The sequence below is a fragment of the Lycium barbarum genome, chromosome 4 (genome assembly GCF_019175385.1).
Source record: "Lycium barbarum isolate Lr01 chromosome 4, ASM1917538v2, whole genome shotgun sequence".
Taxonomy (NCBI): domain Eukaryota; kingdom Viridiplantae; phylum Streptophyta; class Magnoliopsida; order Solanales; family Solanaceae; genus Lycium; species Lycium barbarum.
Window position 1 is genome coordinate 8,084,810 of NC_083340.1, and position 23,825 is coordinate 8,108,634.

Consider the following 23,825-nt stretch of genomic DNA (forward strand, 5'->3'; position numbering starts at 1 on the left):
TATGGGCCCACAACGGACGATGAAAAAGTGATTCCCACTCCCTCTTCTTAATAGTAGTAAAAGTAAATATCAACATCACTTATGGAAAAATATGCGTGTATCAATAACTATAGTCGATAAAATTACAGTAATAGCGCACATTACCTTGACATTTACCAATAGCGATTTGTGCGGAGTGATGAGCTCATGTGTGGTTAAGGGCAGCAGATAACAGTCAAAGTCAATGGTTTTGTGGAAGCATGGTTCAAACAGTTTCATCCTCGAGATGCCCCTAGTCTGACAAAAACATATAGGAAAACATTGGTTTATGTTTTACACATTTCTGCTCACCCCACCCAACCTCAAAAATAGAAAAAGCAATAAGGAATACAGTATAAAAAATAAAAGATAATATTAGGATTTAAAACACTGTTTTCTAATGCAACCAGCAGTGTAGAATATGACCATACATGAAGCCAACGGATAAAATTTAGACGATGATGCATATTCGAGTGGTCCTACTTTTAACCTTGAGATTTTGATTTAGTTAATATTTTATAGTCACGCAAGACGCAACAGGGTCTTTCTTTTTTGGGGAGGGGGCAATACTTACTTTATATCGTGTCCTATTGTATGTAGCACCATTTTTTTTTTTTTTAATCTGTTTTGAAAAAAATACATTTCTATGTTTGAATGGTTTATGGCTTTTGGATTGTGGAAGAGATAGAAATTGCATTTCGATATGGTCATCTGATCATATTAGAAGCTGGCTACTGCAAATGACACCACTAGTTAAAGAAGAAGATGAGTAATTACCTGCTAAAGTGTATTATTAGTATATAAAATTTCATATGATTGTTTTAGGAGCAGTAGGTAGTAGCTGAATTGTCGACTTGTACAAATCGCCTTGTCACACCTCGTTGTAACAAATGGGCTGATTGATACTTTTTTAACCCAAAAAATAACTTTTGAAACTAAACTAACCCTTAAAATAATAAAAAAAATCAAACTAGGCTTCACGCGCAGAATCTGTGCGTGAAAGAGGGAGAGTACTTTTTTTTTTCTTTCCTTTTTTTAAGTTATCAAAATCACATTTTTTTCATACTTTGGGCAAAGATTATTCATGTTTTAAACCTCGAAATATCAATATTTTATATAGAAATCAATATATTTTTTTGCGTACAATAACGTCGGCTCATTACATCAAGTATACCTAAACGTTTGGATCGTCGTTTTAGGGGTTGTAGAGTGCTCCGAGGTAAGTTTTGTTTGCTTGGAAACTTGTCATCTTTAGATGTAAGTGTCATATTTTATAGGGTTTTGATTTAAGTGTTTTGAAATAAAAATATTATATTAAAAAATAATTCATCAAATACAAGAGGTTCAATCAAGGTATAATATATCCCATTCAATGCTCCCACCAAGGTTTGATCCCATGTGGTTGACATAAAAAAGAAGTAAGTAAAAAAGAGAGGTTAAACCACCAAGCCAAATTGGTGAAAGCAACAAAGTAGACACTTTTTATTTTTTATAATATTCACTAATGCTATCTACCTCGTTTTCATAAATTGAATTTTGAACCTCGAAATTGACATTCAAAACATCATTACCATGGGATTAGCATCTCGAAATAGATTTTTTATCATTAGATTTTTACTAAAGAAGAATGAAATTTTTGCACAAATTTGGGGCAAAATTCAAATTGAATGAGATAACAGGCGATTTTTGGAAAATCAGCTCGGTCAAACCGCCTTGCGGCAGCTTATCCGCGTAGATCTTGAAAAAATACGCCAGATCAAAAAAAAAATCGCGTAAATCGGACATCCGAGCGCAAAGTTATGACATTTAAAGTTTCGACAATTTACAACTAGTTTTCTACCTATGCTTCCGTCCTTATTTTTTATTTACGTGAGTGAGAGGCGTATGTATACTTGATGTAATGAGCCGATATTATTGTACGCTAAAAAAATATTAAGTTCTATACAAAATATTTATATTCCGACGTTTTGAAACGTGACTAACTTCGGTCAAAGTACGAAAAAAGACTTAAAGATAACAAGTTTCCAAACTTACTTCGAGACACTTTACAACCCTTAAAACGACGATCCACACATATATGTATACTTGATGTAATGAGCCGATATTATTTTACGCTAAAAAAAATATGAAGTTCTATATAAAATATTTATATTCCGGTGTTTTGAAACGTGACTAATCTTCGGTCAAAGTATTGAAAAAAGCTTAATTTTGAGTTTGATTTCCAAAGAACAAAGATGACAAGTTTCCAAGCAAACAAAACTTACTTCGGGGCACTCTACAACCCCTAAAACGACGGTCCAAACGTTTAGGTATACTTGATGTAATGAGCCGACGTTATTGTACGCAAAAAAGTATATTAAGTTCTATATAAAATATTGATATTTCGGGGTTTTGAAACATGAATAACCTTTGCCCAAAGTATGAAAAAAACGTAATTTTGATAGCTTAAAAATAAGAAAAAAAAAAGTTTGTGCGTGAAAGGACCAAACTCAAAAAGTTACAGTTTCGTCCTTTCACGCACAAATTCTGTGCGTGAAGCCTAGTTTGATTTTTTTTTTTTTAAGAGTTAGTTTGGTTCCAATTTTTTTTTTTTTAGGTTAAAAAAGTTCTGGGCTCCTTTATTTGGGGTGGTCTTTAATTTTTTCCCTTCAAATTGGTGGTCTTTAAATTTTACCCCTCGTCTAACACTCCAAGGTTGTAGGTTCGAACCCCAGCTCAGTTTAAAAAAAATAAAAATCGCACGGCAGAATTTTGCAAATTTGCCCAGCAAAATTCTGCCTTACACAGGCAGAATTTCTGCTCATGCAAATTCTACATGAAGGGAGAATTTTTGCCTTAAGGCAGAATTTGCACGGGCAAAAATTCTGCCTGAAGAGTAAAATTTAAAGACCACCATTTTGAGGGGTAAAAATTAAAGACCACCTCAGCGAATGGCAATCCTGCAAATTGCCCTGATTGATAAGTTTTTGGGCCTTAGTTGAAAATGGACTATAATCCAACCACTCGTACTATATACGGATCTCTGGTGGGTCATTCGCACAAATATCCCTTTTTTAATTTTGTACATCAAATTTCTGGTCTTTAAGTTTTGCCCTTCAACATTTTTGGCGTGACATAAGTTTAGATTTCGCTCGAAAAAGTTTATATTTAGCTCGGCATATATATTATAACATCCCATAAGTTATGTTGGACATGATAAACTTTCAATGCTCAACATAATTTAAAAAACGACATAAGTTTAATTTTCGCTCGGCAAAATTTTTACTAGCTCGGCATATGTATCATAACATCTCCCAAGTTATGCCGAACACATTAAAGCTTTTAGCACTCAATAATCTAAAAATTCCTACACAACTTATGTAGCATAACTTAATTTCTACAGAACTTGTGTCGAGTGAGGCCAAGTTTAGTTTCCGAAGCTAAATATGTTACAAAACTTATACAGAGCGAAGCAAATTTGGATATTTATTTGAACAGCTGACGTAAAAAGTAAAGATCACAGATATGAGGAGTAAAAGTTAAAAGACCGGTGGGTTTGAAGGACAATCCGTGCAAAAACTTCATCCCTGGTGGGTTGAAAGATAAATGGTTGGACATTTATGCGGCAAAAAAAAATTGTTTTAAAGTACCTATTGCACTCCGTGCTTATTTTATTTTTATTTTTTTAAAAAAATTACTTACAATATGATTGGTATTGAAGTTATGTTGTTGTGAAATTAATATTTGTCACATATTGGCATAATTTGCACACTTCAATTAGCTTTTATTAGTCCATAAAAAATTTTCCAGCTGAACAGAAGCCTCCCTTAATCCTAACTGATGCAAGAATGAAATTGAGAAGAAATCTAGCTAAGAACTAAGCTAAGCTATAATTATACTAAAGAAAGCAAAATTATTTCATTGATAAGCTCTAAAATGGTTATGCTAACAGAATATATACCAAACTACCCTAGCTAGCTAATGAGTCTAAAAGTAATTGTTACAATAGAAATTGGGGTAAAATGCACAATTAACGAACTACACTTAAGGTGTCTGATCATAATTATTGAAACTTGTGTCATGCTTCCCAATTCCCAGTATCAAATTTCCAACAGCTTATGCATCCGGTACAATCACCCCAAGCATTAAACATCTCCATAATATAACCCTCAAATTCATATTGCATCACTAAAATAAAGCTAAGCCGTTCCACTATTATAGTCTTAATTTCCTTCTAAATGTATTGGGCCGATATTTGGATCACATTATTAATTTTAAAATTTCATGGGTGTACCAATTTCCACTAAATTATATTGAGTGTCTTGTCAAGTATAAGTGTATAACTTGAAACTTAAATGCCTGAAGTGTGACCTGCACATGAAACTTCATACGTGCAGGTCTAAAATTAGACTAGTCTCACAAATCTGAAAATAATTTTGAAGCGGTTAAATATTAAATACTATATTTTCTAAAGAATTAAATAGTGATCCTCAAAGTGACTGCATGTGCCCTAGCCCCGAGATTAATTTATAAAAGTCACGATGAATTTGTAGGGAAATAGTATTGATCTTCCCCATGGAATTAATTGACCGGCTAATGAGAAACTTATTTGGTTTATAATTAATTAAGGTGAATTTTGCGTAAAAATTGGGAAGATCGTAGGAATGATGATTGCACATCCTACTACACTTTCTTATGGAGTAATTATTTTCACAGCAATGTAGTATTATATATTGAAGTGACCCCTGAAGTTGCAAATATAATTCAAGTTGAAACATAGACGCATATAGAAAAACGCACACTTCACTGATTTCTTCATTATGTCAATTTCAACAACGAAGATATCTGGAAGTACATACTCAGACTAGAGAAGAAAAAGGAAAATTGGGAACGATGAAATCACAATAAACTGAAAAATAAAAAAATAAAAGAATACCATGCAACAATACATGGTGGAAAATCAAAAAGAAATATCAAGAATTGAAAGCTAGGTACATTTTAAATATGGGCGGGATTAATTAAGTTTAAATAGATTGTATATTTGCAGAGTCCATTTGCCAAATCTTGACTGTTGCAGTAACGCTAATATCTGTAGCATTGTTAAATAAGTAGACTTTAGCATCTTCATATATTGCCTTTGTTGGATATACCCTTGATGTGATAGCTGCTCTTCCACCTTGTGCAAAACTTTCTACTATTGAATGATCCACCTGTTGATTACATTCACAAAAATAATTAGTATATGCATAAAAAGAAAACAAGTATTTAATCAATAATTTGGGATAAGCAGTAAAAAAAAAAAACAAAAAAAAAAAAAAAAAAAAGGAAAATTACCAGCGTTCTTAGAGTAAGCTTCTCTCCTTGCAGAACTGGAATTGTGCTGCCATAGATTAGTTTGCGAACATCTGTAGCTTCAGATGACCTAGAAATATAGGAAGTAAAGATTAGAATAACCATTAGCCTACTTATTTAATCAATAATAATTCCTCTGTTTAAAATTTATATGACATAGTTTGATTGGACATGAAATTTTAAGATAAAACTAGAACACTTAAATTTATGATCTTAAACATGCATGTCATAACATTTGTGCAGTTATAAAATTTTAAAAGTTGTGGTCTTGAAAGAAATTTTTTGCCTCTTATCATTTTTTAGGACAAATATTTAGTAAATGACGCTCTTTTTATGTCTCTCGCAACTTATGGACCTTTTAAACCACAGCCTAAAAATCCATTATTAGCAAACTGAAAATCCTATCAGAAAACGTCATACTACGGTCTAAAATTTTGCTGCCAATCTAATGTTTTATTAGTCCCATGGGCTATGTTTGCACAACTATTGAAAAAGAACAAAATCTAAATGGTGGCGTATAAAAGAAATATATGCCTGGTTATTAAATCTTGTCATTAGAAATAAAATAAGAAATTCAAAGTTAAATTATATTCAAATTTAAAATATGGTGGCCGAACAAGAAAATAGTGTCATTCGTTTTGAGATTATAATGCAAGAGAGAAGAAATTAGTACCTGGTGAAATCATTGCAGAAGTGTGTGTTGAAATTGCCAGTAGCATCTTTTGCAATGTAGAAGTAAATTGGAGTTTGCTCTGATAATCCACTATCTGTTAGAACCATTAAACCAAATGGTCCTAAAGCACCACGTTCAGCTGCTCCACCACCACTTTTGCAATCATATGTAGCATTACTTCCATCTACTCTCTCCAACACTTTAGGGTCTACTTCGAATTCAGCCATTATGTCCAACTGTAATAATAATCAACAATATCAGTATAGGAAAAAATTTATACTATCAGTGTATATAAGTTAAATTCTTTCGGCAAAATGAACCAACCTGAGTGGCAGAACCAACTTCTAGTGGGACAACTGAGCCTGGTTTAACCTTAACCTTGTCGAATTCCTTGCTGTTTAATCTCAAATTCTCAACCTCAGCCACTGGCCATGTAATTACGTTGCTTCCTGTCTTCTTATCAAACTTAATAGTCCTTGGAATTGGCTGTTCAAAAAATAATCACACGTTAACAAATGTTCAATCAATAAAACCACAATTGTTACTATACATACAAGAGTTTAAGTTATATAGTCAGTGTAAAATGTGAGATTTTTTATGTGAAAATAAACTGATTACTTGCTATAACAGATAAAGATGACATGAAAGTATAAAAATTCCTTAGACTAATTTTGTATATAACTTAAAACTCTACATATAATTATGATCAAATTGTACCTGAAGTGATGCCCAACCCTTGCAAATATCAGCAGCTTCACTATCACTTTCAGTGATCCAAGCCCAAAGAACTCTTCTCATTTTCTCTTGGTCATAAAATGTCTTTGATGCGTAAAAATTTCCATAATCATATCTTAATCCAATTCCAACATCAATTATGGGATTATCAGGAACCCATTTTCCAGCCACAGCATCATAAGTACCAAGTGCATAATAATCATTTCTATCATCATCAAGACTGGACTTTAACACATGTTTAACTGCAGGCCCATTTTCTGAAGTGTCAAGCCCATTTTCAGCAATTTTAGAAACCGGGTAAAAGTCCACACATTCCCACATACCCGTACCCGGTACACCATGTAACACACCCTCCAATAATTCAAAATTCTTAAAATCAATTGTGTCATAGACCAATGAGATTCCAGTTTTATTAACCTTTGAACCAATAGTAATTCGCCATTTGCCTTCGGGTGTGGTCCACGCGGTGGTGGGGTCACGAAAATCCTTTTTGGCAATCCCGGGTGGTGGGACCAGGACCGGGTTGCCCTCATACTTGACCCATTTTCTTAACAAAGGATCCGATGGGTCAGCCGGGTATGCGAGATTTTGGACCTGGACGAATTCGTTGGTGGACCCGGTGTATAACATGACGAGGTTACCATCAGGTAGAATGGTAGCGGATCCGGTCCAGACACCGTTAATGTCGTACCATTGATCCGCTACCATGGCCACTGGCAGATGTTGCCAGTGGATTAGGTCTCTTGAGACTGCATGTCCCCATACAATGTTTCCCCATACTGCTGCCTCTGGATTGTATTGATAGAACAAATGGTACCAACCTTTGTAGTATAATGGACCTAAAATGTGTAACAAAAATTGGAGTTAGAAATTATTGTAATGTTTAACTTTGAAGGACAATAATTGTTGAGTGGTGATTGCTAGAACCACATAGCAAACACTAAAGTAAAAAATTAAATAATTCAAATGGGACATGATATATGGAGATAATATTTGAACTATGCTCTATGTTGGTTTTACAATGGTGTATTATTTCAACTTCAAGCTTGAAATAGGGAATTTAATATTTGGAAAACAGGTTTGACGAGTATTTTAAGTTTCCATCACAAAATTTTAACTTTTTTTCAGTGAAATTTATGTTCAAACACAATTTTTTTTCTTTTTTTCAATTTCAACTTCAAATTTAATCTTTTAAACTTCAACCAAATCGTGTTTAATCGCCTACTTAACTACTGATTCTTTTTTTATTTTGGGCTTTTTCAAGATAGGAGTAACACAGCCCTCTATAAAATTGGTGTCCAATATGGAAGAGTAACTTTTTATAAACGTTCCAACTCAACTCGAACGAATTAATGAAGGCCTTCACATTTTTTACAGGCTTTTAATTTAAAAGTGTGTCATTAAACTAGGTCATACATAATTAAATAAAATATCCACCTTGATTTTTAAAAGATTTCGCGGCTCAAAACTAGCGAGGTTGTAGTTGGACAGACATGATGGGAGTTTGCGTATGCTCCTAGAAATTCACATGCATTGTCTAAAGACAGCTGTCTTCATCATGTTGGCTCTACTTAAAAAATTACTACTATGTTCTAATCAGGTCACGATTTTGTCAATAACTTTCAATAATACGAAAACACAAAACAATAATAGAGAAATATTGACATACCATTAGGGTCTGAGGAAAAAAAATCAAGCAATTCCCGTGATCAACGCAATCCCAGCCAAAGAATCCAACACATGCCAAATAAGAACAACTCATCAATATTCACCTCAAGAAATAATAACAAAAAAAGTAAACAAGATAACAAAATCATCTTAAAAGCAAAGATCCATCTTAGGAAAAAATCATTCCAAGCTGTAATGGTTTCTTTTATACCAAAATTTCTTAAATTAAAAACGTAGTATAATGTGCTGTCAATTCTTTTAAACTAAGACCCAAAACTTAAAATCATGGGCATGCAATGGAATGAGGATAGTCAATATGTATAATTGAATCAAAAGTAATTTTTACTTTTTCCTGTATTATCTCAATTAAGAAGGGTCATGGAAAGAACACGTTCAAAGTCACCGATCAATAAACAATGTTTAATGCTGGTTAATAAAAATCATTCTTGATTTCTAAAAATTACAAAAACAGAAAAGATAGACAATGAGAAAGAAAAAGATTACTCACCATTCATCCAATTCTTCTTAGGTTGAAAGTGGAAGGACGTTCTTTGCCAAGCCAACATTTTTTTGGTCCACGGGAATGGCCGTGCACCCAAAAAATGGCCACGTGACTTAGCAGAGACACCTTGCGCCACCCCACGGGCCAACATAGTCATGGTGGTCAACGGCATTAGATTCGAACCAAGCATATTACACACCGTTTCTTGTGGTGGCACCGGTCCCGGATTAACATCATCTGTTTCTTCGTAATTCCCATATCTCACCGCTACGAAAAATAGCAAAAATGCAACTAGACCTGTTAATATCATAAACGTCATTCTTTTTGGTTGCCGGTATCTTGCCGGAGGATTACCGGAGTTTTCATTCTCCGGTAATTGGGTATAATGAACGCCATTGTTTGTTTCCTCTGAATTAGAGAGTGCCATATTATTTTTTTGCATGGTGATGTACAATCTACTTTATCAACCTTTTATAGGGCTATAGAATACTATCCCTATTTTCCTTTTTTTATTTTACTTCGGAAAAATCGACGGTGGGAACAAAATCTGTTTTTATTGTTTTTTTTTTTTCGTTTGTTGTTTTCTTTTTTTACTCTATTTAGGATTTGCTTAATATAGTGGTAATATTGGGTTTCCTTTTACGACTAAGAATAGAAGTGGACGCGACTTGGTTAAAACGTTGCCACGGTAATTTAGGGAATATAATTAAAATAAGAATTTCCTTAATATTGGAAGTTTCATTAAAGCTAAAAGTCCAAATTATTTTTGTCTTCTTAGAAAATTAGTTGACAATTTCAAACAGCCATCATCGTAGTGATTTAATGACTGCTCTCAATTTGGAAGTGTCAACGTTCAAAAACTCTAATTATCGAGTTTCCGTAATTATCTTTGTTTTTACTAGGAATATCAAGGCCCTTTTCTCTCTTTTTTTTTTTCACAATTATAATACGAAAGACGTTTTATTCTTTTTTTTTTTGAATAGGAATAGGAAATAAGTGTTTTGTCTAGCAATTAGCCCAAACTTTGTGAATTCCGTATTGGTCTTTGATATAGGTTTTCTATATGGTTTTGGAAAACGACACATGTTAGTTAATTTCCTAGAAGAATTAGTTATGGAAGGAAGACCAAAGTCTAAATTTGTTTTGAGTTGAACTAAATCCAAGTTGGTTCAACACTTTCACTATTGTATGAGCTTCTAGCCGAGCCCAACAAAACTTTGCAGTAAGTTAAAGTTGATAATAGTTTAATTATTTTTTATTTATATTTGCACAGTAAACAACGACTTATTAGAGTTTCGTATATTGACATACTAAATTCGAGAGTAATTAAATTAGAAATACAATTTAGAGGAGAATCAAAATTTGACTATTGGCTTTATATATAATGATTACTAAAGAAACTATAATAAAAAATGAGTTGTTAATATTAAGTTAATGAATATATTTTAATAACTCACAAAAAAAATCGTTTTATTTAAAATTATAAAAGTATGGGAATTGTATAAATTATTATATACCTTAGAAATTAGAGTTGAATGCTCTTGGAGTGAAATTTCCAATTAATCTAATTAAAAAAATGGAAACAAAATGGACATACTGATATTTCAAGATTCAAACTGCAATCAGGATGCTATGAGACGACAAACCTATTGGCAATTCATAATCTTTTCAATCATTTTCTTTCATTGGGATCAAGCATATCTCCACATTGTGAAATAATAAAAGAAATTAGGTACCAATTGCATCTTGTCCTAATGGAAATGAGCCAAGTGTACAAAAGGAGAAAAGACTAATACACATATATACATCCTGGAACAACAAAAAATATATAAAAAAAGAAAGAAAAAAGCATGTGCTTGGCCACATGCAATGACTGATGAGCTGAAACAGGGTTTCAGTTCCAGAGTCTAATGTTAATAATGCTGTTTTTTCTGATGGACCATATCTGCATTATCAATCATACTTGTGTGGTGTTAGTCTGTAGGAGAGAAAATAAATAACATGAAAGGTTTAAATACATTGGATACGTTTAATTGGTTAATTATTTAATGTGATTGTCCATGCTTCCACATGAAACCAATTTGGAGTTACTTAACAAATGCACATGGTGACAATGGATTTAACACATCTTTCACATGCATTTACTGCCATAAAATTGGATCCATCGATTTGGTGTCCGGTTCTTCTGATCAATTCCAGTGGATGATAATCATTTTAGTTTTCCTATTTTCTTGTTCTTTGATCTTGTCTATGCTTTGTTTTACTCATGAGATTAGTACTGCATATGTATAATGGATGTAACTCGAATAGGTTTTGACATATTGATAAGAGGCCAGCAATGTCTAGGTTTAAATCTCACCAGAAACAAAATTCCCTAGCAATCCTATTTCCTGTATTCCTTCCATTATTTGTTTTTGATAATAACTGTGTAACATTACCATACAAACAAATTGACTTTCAATACATCTAGGGAGTACGCAATGCCTTGAGCTTTTGACCACCTCATCTTTTCTTCTTTATGTTGTGTTTTCGATATTTTCGATTGAAAAAGTCGTTTAATCTTCCTGTTATTATGACAAATCTATATGGACCTTTAGTAATATCATGATGTGAATTATGGGATCTCAATTATTATGGACATTAATCAATATGATATCAATCATTATTTAAACAAATGTAGACGGAGATAGAAATTGAAACTTGAGGTTGTGGTTTTTATTTATTTTTGGGCTGAAGATTATGGTTACAATTTCACTCTTCACCTCTAGTGTGTTGGATTTAATTTTCACCAAGGTCTTCCTCCAGGTCTACCCTTCTCAATTTTTTTTTTTTTCGGAAAAAGCCTCTAGTTTATTTAGGCAAAAGGAGATGATTGGCCCATCAATCTAGATGATAATCTGTGACCAGGGTATACAAAAATTGAAACGTGGAAATACAAATTGTTACAACTATTTATCTAAGATTTATTGCATGTCCATTTAATGCATAACATAATATCAGATCATTGTAAAAAATACTCCAAAAATATATAATGCATGATGATATACTTTTTTCTGGTCGTCTATTCTAATACGTATACCTTAAAAAGTTCTACATTAAATAGTTATATAGGAAGCTCGCCTATGCGCTGCATATACATAACTTCTAAGAATAAACTGCACATTCTTACCACGTTACTATACTGCTATCCCATAATTTCTAATGCATACTACGAAGACTTTCTTTTTCAATTATAACAGCAAAAATATGACCAATAACATATTTTTTGCTCACGTCTTTGTTTAATAACTTTTTGTGAGGTCACAGCTACACGAAGTGTCACGTCTTCGCCCTTTAATGTAGATGATAATCATTTAGCTACACAGAATTCAAAATTGGGTGTTTAGGGAATTAATCTAGATGTTTTAGTACCACAATTACCTGTCAATAAGTTGACTTTCCCATGAACGTATGCAAAGGTCAAAGCTATTAAATTTCAAAGTAGTACTTGGCGATTATTCAAGCAAGAGATCCTCTGTCAAACGATACAAAGACTGAAGCACTACGTAAATGACTGCTACATTGTTTTGATATTTCCATTCCTCATAGGCATGCTTATTACTATAAAGTTCCAATGTACTCCCAAAACCAAAACGGAGCAGTACTTTAGCCAATGACAGTACTATTAATTCGTAAATACTAATGCCAGTACTATTAATTCGTAAATACTAATGCCAGTACTATTAATTCGAAAATACTTTATCAATTTTCTTCCCTTTTTTTTCATTTACTTTTCGTTTGATCACAGGATAATTCGCAGGCTATACCAAAATCATATTGTCATATTCGCTAAAGAGCATGACGTCAAGAGGGGCTGACACGGTATTGGAAGAGAGAAAAGAAAACCCCAAAAGCTAGATAGGTCCTTTTGAAGTTCATTTTTATTACATTAGGGAATCAGTGAAGATGCCGGAAGTAGGACAGTGAGAATTAAACCCACATATTGTGTATGAAACTCTCACTTAAGCCTTGATGCTAAGGTGGATTTAAGACTCCGAGTCCAAAGTTCAAAACTAAGAAAGCTATCATATCATTTCACGAAAACAGGAACATCCTGCTGCTGCATGTCGTGTTTTTCATACATTTGGCGGTGGCCATATCTTGCCAAACAATTCTTCAACCCGCTTAGCCTGATTAATATAGCCATCCATTCCAATAGTGAGGAGCTCCACCGATGCAGGACCCATAGCTGAGGAAAAGCTATACTGATCCCACTTTTGAAGCTGAAATAGAATAGGAATGCAGGTAATGAAGATCATATCATTCTATTCATACTAAATTGTACTGAGAAGTTAGAATTGTGTAGAAGTTGCAGAGAAGAAGCAGATAGAACTTCGAATTGAACAAATGTTAAGAGCCCAAATAGTCTATGAGAAGAAACATTCCCCCTCCTCAAAACCTTTCTGTTTTTCTATTATGTATGCTAGGGTAAGAGAGCTTTGTTTGGTAACTTCTTCCTTCTTGTATTCTATAATAAATGTGTTATGTAAGTATTTTGTTCATTACTTGAGAACTTCAAGAAACAATATCTATTTTTGAAAATGGTAACTAAAAACAATATCTATTTTTGATATATGAATATATGCATTAAGTTGTCCCGACAGCAAGTCCCCACTACTGCGCCTTCTTCCTAACCCTCCCGGTTTCCAGCTATTCAGCACACCTCCATGAACATCCTTTATCCGATTAAACCACAATATTTGCCTCCATTGCCACCCCTTCTCCAAAGCATCATTTTCAACACGCACTCAGGCACTTTCTGCCCCTTGCCCAAATCCCGACATCTCTCGCACCCAACTTCTTCTTTCTCTTCCTCATCCTCTTCTTCTTCTCACCTATCTTGATTTAAATTGTCCTTCAAACCTAAATATCACTTTCTTTCCGTGTTTTTTCTTATAACTAGGATGATACCAACACATTTGTAATTTGACCGAGTGAAAGAGATGTACTTCCTCCGTTTTAATTTATGTATCTTACTTTCTTTAGTTTATTTCACAAAAAAATTATAATCACATTTCTATACGTAGTAAGTTTTTAATTTCCAATATTCCCGTTTTACCCTTAATGACACTCCCTTATAAGAATATGTCATGTTTAAACCACAAGATTCAAATTTGGTAAGACACACCTTCAATTTAGACTAATAAGATTCCAATGTCTTCTTTATATTCTTAAACTTCGTGCTTAGTCAAACTAGACACATAAAAAGACAATGAAACGGATGGAGTAATGATTAAATTTCACAGGCAGCAAAGACCATTCTGCAGTTTATTTCTCTTTGGGGTATAACCTCAACAAATTTCTTAACATGATTTGTATCTGATCCATTTGCTTTCCCCAACAAATAATGTTCATTCACCCATAATTTCCTTTTGTCAATTGGAAATAGGCTTATGAGAATGAAAGATACGAGATGGTATTGAGATCAAACCTCATCTTGAGTGAAATTGAAGGCAGCAGCTGATTGTGGGGATAACCTTCTTGTAAATGAGTACTTCTCATCAGGTAGGGTCACAGATTCTTTAAGAGATTCCAATACCTTCAGTGGGGTAATAATGTAATCCACCCTGAAGTTCTTAACAAAGTTACAAGCACCACATATGGACCAGACCAGACGCAACAAAGAATTTACAAGCTCGAAGTACAGTTAAAATTACCCCAAAAGGTTGAAGACATCCTGCTTGTTCCGTACTGCAGCAGCCATCAGCTTTGTCTTGTGCCCATACTTGTGGATGTAGTTATAAGCTTCTGTTACCTGAAAAGGTGCAAAGAACACTCAGCACTTCAGTGATTCGGCTGCAAGATGTCGGGGGGAAGTCCATACAAGGAAAGGCCCATAATATCTCAGTTCCAGAATTAATGTTCAGACATGGCTGAAAAATATTTTCAACGACAACTTGGCACAATAACATCAAAAATACAATTGATCAATGCAAGACAAAATCCAGGGAGGCATTCAGATATCCCTGAGGAGCAAAACAGAGAGATATCTTGCAATTAAGTAACAACTCCAGGTTGAAAATAGCTTACGTATTTCTGGAGCTTGAGTTCTACAGTTGCTATGTACATGTCCATAATTTGTGATGGTTAGGAGCTCATTGTTTTATCTCTAAATATGCTATTCACAAATCATCTAGATTCGAAAACTAGTCAAATCTAATAAAAGTGTCCAAGCCCCCATGTAATACTTAAAAGTCGAGAGGAATAATCAAATGCATATGGGAAAAAATAAGAGGAAGCAGCAGGTGGTAAAACTGACCAAAGCCAACCCTGGGTCTTCTCCTCTTCTGAGAGCACTTTCAACTTCAGAGTCACCAGTGTGATTGCGAGACCAATCCTGAAAGCAGTGATAAATATTATGCCAACAAAGCTAAAGATATCCAAACAACATAATTTCCTATAAGACAAAAGAATTTACCTTCAGGCGACCAACAAAAATCTGAATGACAGAAGCACCAGCTTGAGCAGCAGCAGCAGCTTGACAAAAGCTGAGAAGTCACGACGAAAGTTTCCAATAAATTTAGATTAGACGAGCAAATAACAAGGACTCGCCTACATTATATATTGTATGTGGACATTGAATGGAGGAGAAACCATTTTAAGATTTATATCCATATTACAAAAAGAATGAGGGACCAGTATATTAAATTTTACAAATTTGGTAAAGCTTAGGCATGCATCAGTACTTGAAACACTTTTCCACTTTCTCATGTGAGCTCAAGATCACAACAAAGTATATGTTTCATGAGCCAGTAACAAAGTGAAAAGCAACAAATTTTAAAGAGTTTGTCTAAAAACCTAAAGCTAAATAATTGGACGACTTTGTAGAGCACACATGAGAATTATCTCAATTCACAGTTCAATAGGATGAAGACAAACACAAACTATAATCAATAATGAATTAAATGGCATGCTAATAAAGGAGCATGCACTATGCAAACCGAAAAAATATACAGGTTTTTTTGTCCATAAAGAATAATGGACCGTCTAATTAGATAGACATACTATGGAAGGAGCAGGTGGCAGGGGAAGAAGGTGCAGAAAAATTAGAACCATATACAGAATATGAACATAAGCTCTTGTCAATCTGTTTGTGAAAGTTTATACCTATAAACAAAAGTCAAATGTGTCTGTATACCCTCAGCTTCCAGCACCCTTGATGCCTCAATTCCCTAATAGAAAGATAAAACACTGACAAATGAAAAAGGATAACCCTTCAAAAGAATCAGAATTCGGAACTTTGGGAGACACAGTTAGATTCAACATGAGTTCTTCTACAGGAGACTGAAACAATTATAATTGTCTTATGGGACTCACTTGCCAAGTTGCAGGAATTTTGAACAGCAATCGTTCTGGAGGCACTTCAAGTTCGGTATAGGCTTTCAAAAGGTCATGCACCTGAAGTTTGAAGTTGAAACCACTCAAATACTATACAAAAGAAAATTGGACATGCCACAAGAATGATAAACGAATGTGATATGGTGGTAACATAGTGCAATTCTACATTTCGAAAACATGAAATGACATTATTATAGCATGCTAACCATTTAGACGCAGAAAAATTCCCCACAAACGAGCATGTATATGAAGCCATGGAGTGATTCTTATCTGTGGGTATTTTATCATTAAAACTTCAAGCCGAGATTAAATCTGACAAGAGTGGCTCTAGTTTGGAAAACTTTCTGAAATCAAAACCTCCTTACTGCAAGAACGACTCTACGTCTAGTGCATGCCGCCCAATTGACTGGGACAAGTTTTGTTATCAATTTGCAAGCAGCCCATAAGTCACATATAAATCATCAGGTTACAATTTGGAAAGCACTACTCGAATTCTACAAAACATAAACATGATATGACCAGTTGCAAGTTCTGCCTACATAAAGATACTAAGAGATACTATTTTCATGCTTCCATATTATCTCTTAGTATCTTTAAAACTGAGAGCTTCTTTGGAAAAAAATCCTCTAATATATAAGTTATTAGCTTATAACCAAAAATCTGAAACTGAATTCAAGACTCTTATGAATGTATACTTAGTTGTATTATGGTACAGACAAAAGGAAACGCTAATATGTTAAATACAATAAAATTCCCATTATTTAATTGACTATTAAAGAGGTCAATGCCAGTGGAAGGACTAGCCCTAAACAGATGAATCCTAATGCAGGGGTGGAGCCAAAATTTATACTTGATGGGTTCAGGTGGGGGTGGCCTCGGTGGAAGACAAGATGCGAGAAGCGAGATTGAGATGGTTTGGGCATGTGAAGAGGAGAGATACAGATGCCCCAGTGCGGAGGTGTGAGAGGTTGGCCATGGATGGTTTCAGACGAGGTAGGGGTAGGCCGAAGAAGTATTGGGGAGAGGTAATTAGACACGACATGGCGCAATTACAGCTTACCGAGGACATGACCTTAGATAGGAGGGTTTGGAGGACCCAAATTAGGGTAGAAGGCTAGTAGATAGTCTCGTTATCCGTTCTTATTAGTAGTCGCATTATTGCAATATAATTTCTTGTGCTCCGAATTCTGCTATTATCTGTTATTATGTGTTATTTCCTGTGCTTTGGTTATCCTGTGTCATCTGCTCTGATTTCTGCTATTATCGGTTATTTTCTGTGCTCTGATTATCCTGTATTATCTGTGTCGCTTGCATTATTCCATTTCCATATCGCTTTAAATCTCTTATCCGAATCTCTTAACCTTATCTAACCGTATCTGACTTCTTTTTATGCTTTTATTGAGCCGGAGGTCTTTCGGAAACAGCCGTCCTACCTTGGTAGGAGTCAGGTCTGCGTACACTCTACCGTCCCCAGACCCTACGATGTGAGATTTCACTGGGTTGTTGTTGTTGTTGGGTTCAACCTTCTAAGTTCTTAGTACTGAACTCATTGTACTTAAGAAATTACGGGTTTAGAATTTATCATTTGTTGAAATTTTAGTGGTCTTTCACATATATATCATTGTTTTGCGTAGAAAATATTAGGTTCAGTTGAACCCCTTGATCATAGGATCCATCAGCCAGTCCTAATGAATACTGAATCCTAATGAATACTGAATAACTGATACTGATTTTCACAATACTACCTTTCGCACAATGCCATGTGTGTCATATGCGAGGCGAGCATCCACTTCAGTAGAAACTCGACCAGGCACAAGCTTTGCTAGATCACCACCAACGTGTGCTAAGGCCTGTTATCACAAACAATAGTAAAGATAATCACCGACTACAAAAAATAAAAACTATAAACCTAGCTAACATAAATAAAGGTACCAACCTTGTTGAAGAAACAAGACATCTGGAGATCAGAATTCTCCAATCCATAACACTCCGAATCTGATAAAGCTCTGTCTACAGCACTCTATATCCAATATATGCACTTCGGTCAGCACAACATCAAATCAATTAGCATCTATTTCGCTCATATTCTTAAAATTTACATGAACCAGTGCCAAGTTCTTTAGATACTCAGAAAGGTGCACATCCATATAGTATACTCCCTCCGTCCCCTATTAGTTGTCATGTTTCCCTTCGTGAAAGTCAGTTTGACTCATGTTCGAAGCTAAATTAGATTCGATAAACTCAATATTTTACATTTAAAATTTAGATATTCAAAAACTATACATAAGTACTACCGGCTGCAACTTTTCTCTTGTTAATTCGATCAAAAAATATATTTTAAAACGCTAGTCAAAGTTCATACTGTTTGACTCTCGAGAAGCGAAACATGACAACTAATATAGGACAGAGGGAGTTCAATTTTTCACTCTGTCTTAGCGTAATATTTACTTGATTTATAAACAAAAAGGTGTATAATTAATAGTATTTATTACTAGTAATAATTACCTTAAATTTAGTATCAGGAAGACCGCATATGCCTAAAAGCAGTGAAGAGCTTACAGTAGCAGCAGTTGGAGGAAATCTATAATAAATACGAAAAACAGCAAATAAATAAACACATATCCAAGTAAGATAACACAAAACAAAACAAATCAAAGCACAAATACTAACTTCTCGAAATCATCGAAAATCACTGTATCCGGTACGATCTCACTATGACTTACTACCGCATCCAATTCAGTGCTCCCACCTAAAATCATTACAAAAAAAAAAAAAAAATCACCGATATCATTCATTTTACATCAAATCAAACACAAATTTAATTATACAGAACCTGTATCGAGAGAAGAAGAGAAGCCGGTCGAAGCTCTGATTAGAGGAAACGATCGATGAGGTTTGAAAGTCAAATTCGGCTTTGAGAAATTAACTGCATTTCTCAGCTTTCTTTCCTGTTTAATTACATAAACAAATCAATCAATATTTCACATATCACATATGCATATTACACATACATATATATATAGAGAGAGATATATAAACCTGAGGAGATGAGGAAGAAGAGAGAGAAGAGTATAGCGGAGAATGCAAGGAGGATGACATTTTTTCAATTCAGTGAGAGTGTGTGAGTGATGATTGAAATGAATCGGAGAGGTCTATATTTACATTTTTACAATATATATAATTGCCATGGGAGTTACGAACAGTACCACGAGCTTCACAATTTGTACGCGCAAGCAATGCTCCTATTACAGCTATATAACTTGTACACTTTATCCAATTATTTTTATATTCCATGTAGACATATGCTATAGTACTTAATATTTATTCTCTTCTTATGTATAGACGTATGCACTTCAAATTTAATACTCTGACACATTTATTTCCTCCGTGCACTTTTACTTTTTCACTTTTGACTTTTCGTATTCTAGCTGAATATTTATTATCTTTTCATGTATAGACATTTGCAGTTCAATTTTAATTCTCCTACATAAATTTATTTCTTTCGTGCACTTTAATTTGTTCACTTTTGACTTTTCACATTCTTTAAAAATTAGTAAATCTCACGTGGATATATGCCATAGTACTGAATATTTATTGTTTTTTCTATTGACGAACACCGCTCCTCCAGCTTGTACCATGAGCTTCACAAATTGTACACACAATGAATGCTTGTACCATAAGCTATATGACTTGTAGACTTTATCCAACTATTTTTATATTCCACGTAGACATATGTCATAATACTTAATATTTATTCCCTTCTCATGTATAGACGTATGCACTTCAAATTTAATTCTCTCACACATTTATTTCCTCCGTGCACTTTTTCTTTTTCACTTTTGACTTTTCATGTTCTAGCTGAATATTTATTCTTTTTTCGTGTATAGACATTTGCAGTTCAATTTTAATTCTCCTACAAAAATTTATTTCCTCCGTGCAATTTAATTTGTTCACTTTTGACAGTACTGAATATTTATTCTCTTCTCATGTATACACGTATGCACTTTAATTTTAATTCTCTAACACATATTTATTTTCTCCGTGCACTTTTACTTGTTCACTTTTGACTTTTCACATTTTTGCTGAATATTTATTCTCTTTTCATGCATATATCCATAACTTTTGGTACAAATTTGCATTGCTATTGTTCGTTCTCTTTTCACGTTTAAAGTGTTGAGAAAGAAGAAAAACGGGGATAAAAGCCACTCCGTCTTATCACGTTCTTTAAGAATTAATATATGAAGTATATATTTTATCATAATATCCATATTTATTAGTGTATAGTCTCAATAGCCTTAGAAAATAATTTGAAAATAAGTAATTAATGTAAAGAGTAAAATAAGACGAAAATTCCTTTCTCTTGATATGTTAACGTAGACAATTACTTTTATCCCCATTTTTCTTCTTTGTCAATACTTTACTTATTTTACTCTCCTTTGCATTCTCTGATTATTGTTCCTTTACATTTATAAAATGTATTACTTTATATTTTCATTCCGAAATTAAAATTTGGTGATTTATGATATAACATATATCTTTCTAATTTTGATTTCTTTGTAATAGTTCTTTTTATCTATAAATGTTAATATAACTAATTTTCCCCGAATTAACATATTTTTAATTAATTTAATAAAAATATTTTATTAGTTTTGCTTTTAAAAAATCCAATATATACAACAATGGTTCTTATGTTTGGATCTGAACAGTTAATTGATTGAGATGAATATCAATTTGTCGGTATACATATAAGATATTAAACAATTTAAAAGAAAAAATCTAGAATCAAAATATTAATCTTCCCTCACCTTCTTACTAATTTTCTTTATCACATTGATGAACAACTTTCATTGTCATAACTATGACAAATTTTTAAAAGTTATTTACAAAATACAAATCTTAAAGACCGGCTAATTAAAATGAATAAACATGTTCGGCCCGTGCGATGCACGGGCATATATGGCTAGTATATATATATATATATTGAAAATGGTGGATGTACAAATGGAGGAAATCTGAGGATGTACAACTGTTTATGCGTAGCGTAGAGCTGAATGTGCAATTTTCTGAAGTGGCAATATGGGAAAATTGAATATTAGTCCCATATCGGTACAACGGAATGGACAAAGGAAATATTGATAAGGCTGAAGTCATGGATGGATCCTCAATTTGTCCTGATTTTTTATTTAGACCCTCAACTAAAATGTTGATCATCTGGATTCTCGAACATAAGTTAAACTGTGTCATTTGAACACCTCGTGCCAGCTTGACATATCTTTTCCTGATTTTTCATTTAGACTCCCAACTGAAATGTTGACCATATGGACCCTCGAACATAAGCTAAACTGTGCCATTTGAACACATCGTGCACTATACTGCTCTTTAGCGTGAGAAACTTATGTGCTATTGATGTGGGTCCCAATTAAATGACAAGTGTCAAAACAAAAGTAAAAAAAAAAAAAAAAAAAAAGATAAACAATTTTTTCTCTCTCCCCTTATCTTCTCCACCACCGGTTACTCCACCAACAATACCATTTCTCCTTCACCACTCACCACTTCTCCTTCACCTCAAATGAGAGCATGAGCATTGAATGTGGCTTGAAAATCTTGGAGAAAAAGCTTTGTTTTTTCTGCTTCCAATGTACTAGCTTTCAATATAAATTAATATGAAAAGAGTTTGTGCTCAAATAAATATATTGCCGGAAAAAATGGAGATGGCCGGAAATTTTTTGAGGATTCAGATCTGAATTTTTCCCGTCGTTCTCTCTTTCCAGCCTTAGAACAAGCTTTGTTTTCTCTTCTTCCAATATACTAGCTTTCAATATACGGTAATATGAAAAGATATTTCTTTGCTCGAAAAAACATGCTGCCGGGAATTTTTTAAGGATCCAAGTCTGAATTTTCCTCATCTTCCTCTCTTTTCAATGGAAAAAAACGATCTCAAGTGGAGTAATGGGTAGGGTTGAGGCAACGATGGGGTGGGGAAGAAGAAAGGGTGGGGTGTTTATTTTTTTTTTCAAATTATTTTTTATTAGTTAAATAAATTTTATATTAGTTTTCATTTTTTTTGTTGACATGGCTTATTTTATTGGTCTATTTTTCCATGTCACAGCAAGTGTACTGCACGCATGTGCCAAGCTGGCATGAGGTGTTGAAATGAAAGTTTATCTTATGTTCGAGGGTCCAGATGGTCAACATTTCAGTTGAGGGATCTAAATGAAAAATCAGGACAAGTTCAGGGGTCCATCTATGACTTCAGCCTATTGATAAACATTAGTAGGATTCTAATTTGATTTGGTTGGTTAAGAGATTAATCAAATTGATCCATAAAAACAAGAACTTATAGACATTTACGCCAAATCAATATACTAACTGATACAGTAGACACTCCATCCGTCTCAAATTATCCAGCGTTTTTTTGTTTTATACATCTCTTAAAAAGTGTCTTAGCTTTTTTTTTTTGGTAAAAAAAGTGTCCACTTATCGAATCAAGAAAGAATTAACCTTGTTTTTCTAGATTTGCGTCTATTAAGTGTTATATGATCAAATCTCAATGTCTATTTAATTAGGGATAGTTTAGTGAAATTAGCTATTTTTGTCTAGGGGTTAGTATTTTCTTAAAGGGTGTGCAAATAACTAAGTAGACTCTTTTCTTTGTCCGGAGGGAGTATTAATTAGGAGGGGTATTTGACTCTATCTGTGTGTCATCTCCATTAATGACAGAATTCTACTATAGGTAAAATGGAAAAAAAAATTAATCAATTGCGCTTTGAACTTTCAAAACGATAAAAAATTTGAGCTAATAAGTTTTTAAATAACCATGACATATAATTTGAGACTGAGGGAGTAGTTAATAGTGTACTAAATATAGACATAAGAGGTGGAGGTGTCAAAATGGGCTGGTCTAACCCAACCCAGCCTAGCCCTAAAGGGCCAAAGAATTAAATGGGCTAGGACGGGTTGACCCTTTTAATTGAAGGACCTGCAAAATGACAGCCCAACCCAGCCCTAGGCGGGCCGCGGTCTTGGACGGGCCAGCACTTTAATTTTTTTCGTCTTCCAAAATAACATTTTCTAAGTGATTTTTGGTACAATTTGAACATGAAACTTTTGCAATATGAAATAGAATCTTCTACCACCCATTCTTGCACAAATCCATATCATAGAAGAAAAGATTCAAGAGAACAAATATAAATTACAATTTTTAATCACTAGTTCAGATCAAGTTCAAAAGAAAGTAAACATAATATAAATTCTAAGACTAAAAAGTATTACTCCAGTTTCTAATTACTACTCTTTTCTCATTACGTTTTATCTTTTTGTTTAATTTACTTATATTTTTTTAAACTTAATTAATTTATTATTCTTTTCTGGCCTCACCCAACCCTTGAGGCCGGCGGACCAAGAGAGGCTGGGCTTTTGAGCCTCACTTCTACATGGGCCAAAGAAATTTTAGCCTAATCCTACTTAAATAAAGAGTTGGATTGGGCGGGCCTCTTGGGCCAAGCCCCTATCGACAACTCT

The 23,825-nt window shown here is 33.8% G+C and overlaps 2 protein-coding genes across 2 annotated transcripts; both read right to left on the bottom strand.

The window, feature by feature from the left end:
* Nucleotides 1-4,784: 4,784 nt before the first annotated feature.
* LOC132635078 (acid beta-fructofuranosidase 2, vacuolar) lies at nucleotides 4,785-9,569 on the bottom strand. The gene is made up of 7 exons (XM_060351296.1): nucleotides 8,934-9,569; nucleotides 8,427-8,435; nucleotides 6,740-7,596; nucleotides 6,347-6,508; nucleotides 6,023-6,258; nucleotides 5,332-5,419; nucleotides 4,785-5,207 (listed from the first exon to the last, which is right to left on the bottom strand). The coding sequence occupies exons 1-7, from the start codon at nucleotides 9,367-9,369 to the stop codon at nucleotides 5,022-5,024; spliced, it is 1,974 nt and encodes a 657-aa protein (XP_060207279.1). The 5' UTR covers nucleotides 9,370-9,569; the 3' UTR covers nucleotides 4,785-5,021.
* Nucleotides 9,570-12,791: 3,222 nt separating this feature from the next.
* Nucleotides 12,792-19,498, bottom strand: LOC132635079 (uncharacterized). Its single transcript, XM_060351297.1, has 13 exons — nucleotides 19,344-19,498; nucleotides 19,138-19,252; nucleotides 18,975-19,053; nucleotides 18,810-18,885; nucleotides 18,241-18,324; nucleotides 18,050-18,154; nucleotides 16,284-16,364; nucleotides 16,074-16,138; nucleotides 15,385-15,454; nucleotides 15,226-15,303; nucleotides 14,624-14,721; nucleotides 14,398-14,533; nucleotides 12,792-13,189 (listed from the first exon to the last, which is right to left on the bottom strand). Exons 1-13 carry the CDS (start codon nucleotides 19,401-19,403, stop codon nucleotides 13,043-13,045), a joined length of 1,194 nt encoding a protein of 397 aa, XP_060207280.1. The 5' UTR covers nucleotides 19,404-19,498; the 3' UTR covers nucleotides 12,792-13,042.
* Between the last annotated feature and the right edge of the window lie 4,327 nt (nucleotides 19,499-23,825).

Coding starts and splice junctions, on each gene's coding strand:
- LOC132635078 (XM_060351296.1), bottom strand. CDS start 9,369: ATGCAAAAAAATAATATGGCACTCTCTAATTCAGAGGAAACAAACAAT. Junction 5,420..6,022: donor TTCTGCAATGATTTCACCAG/GTACTAATTTCT, acceptor CTATATTTCTAG/GTCATCTGAAGCTACAGATG. Junction 5,208..5,331: donor AGCTTACTCTAAGAACGCTG/GTAATTTTCCTT, acceptor TGTAATCAACAG/GTGGATCATTCAATAGTAGA.
- LOC132635079 (XM_060351297.1), bottom strand. CDS start 19,403: ATGTCATCCTCCTTGCATTCTCCGCTATACTCTTCTCTCTCTTCTTCC. Junction 15,455..16,073: donor CATTTGACTTTTGTTTATAG/GTATAAACTTTC, acceptor GTGACTTCTCAG/CTTTTGTCAAGCTGCTGCTG. Junction 13,190..14,397: donor TCAATTTCACTCAAGATGAG/GTTTGATCTCAA, acceptor ATTCTATTTCAG/CTTCAAAAGTGGGATCAGTA.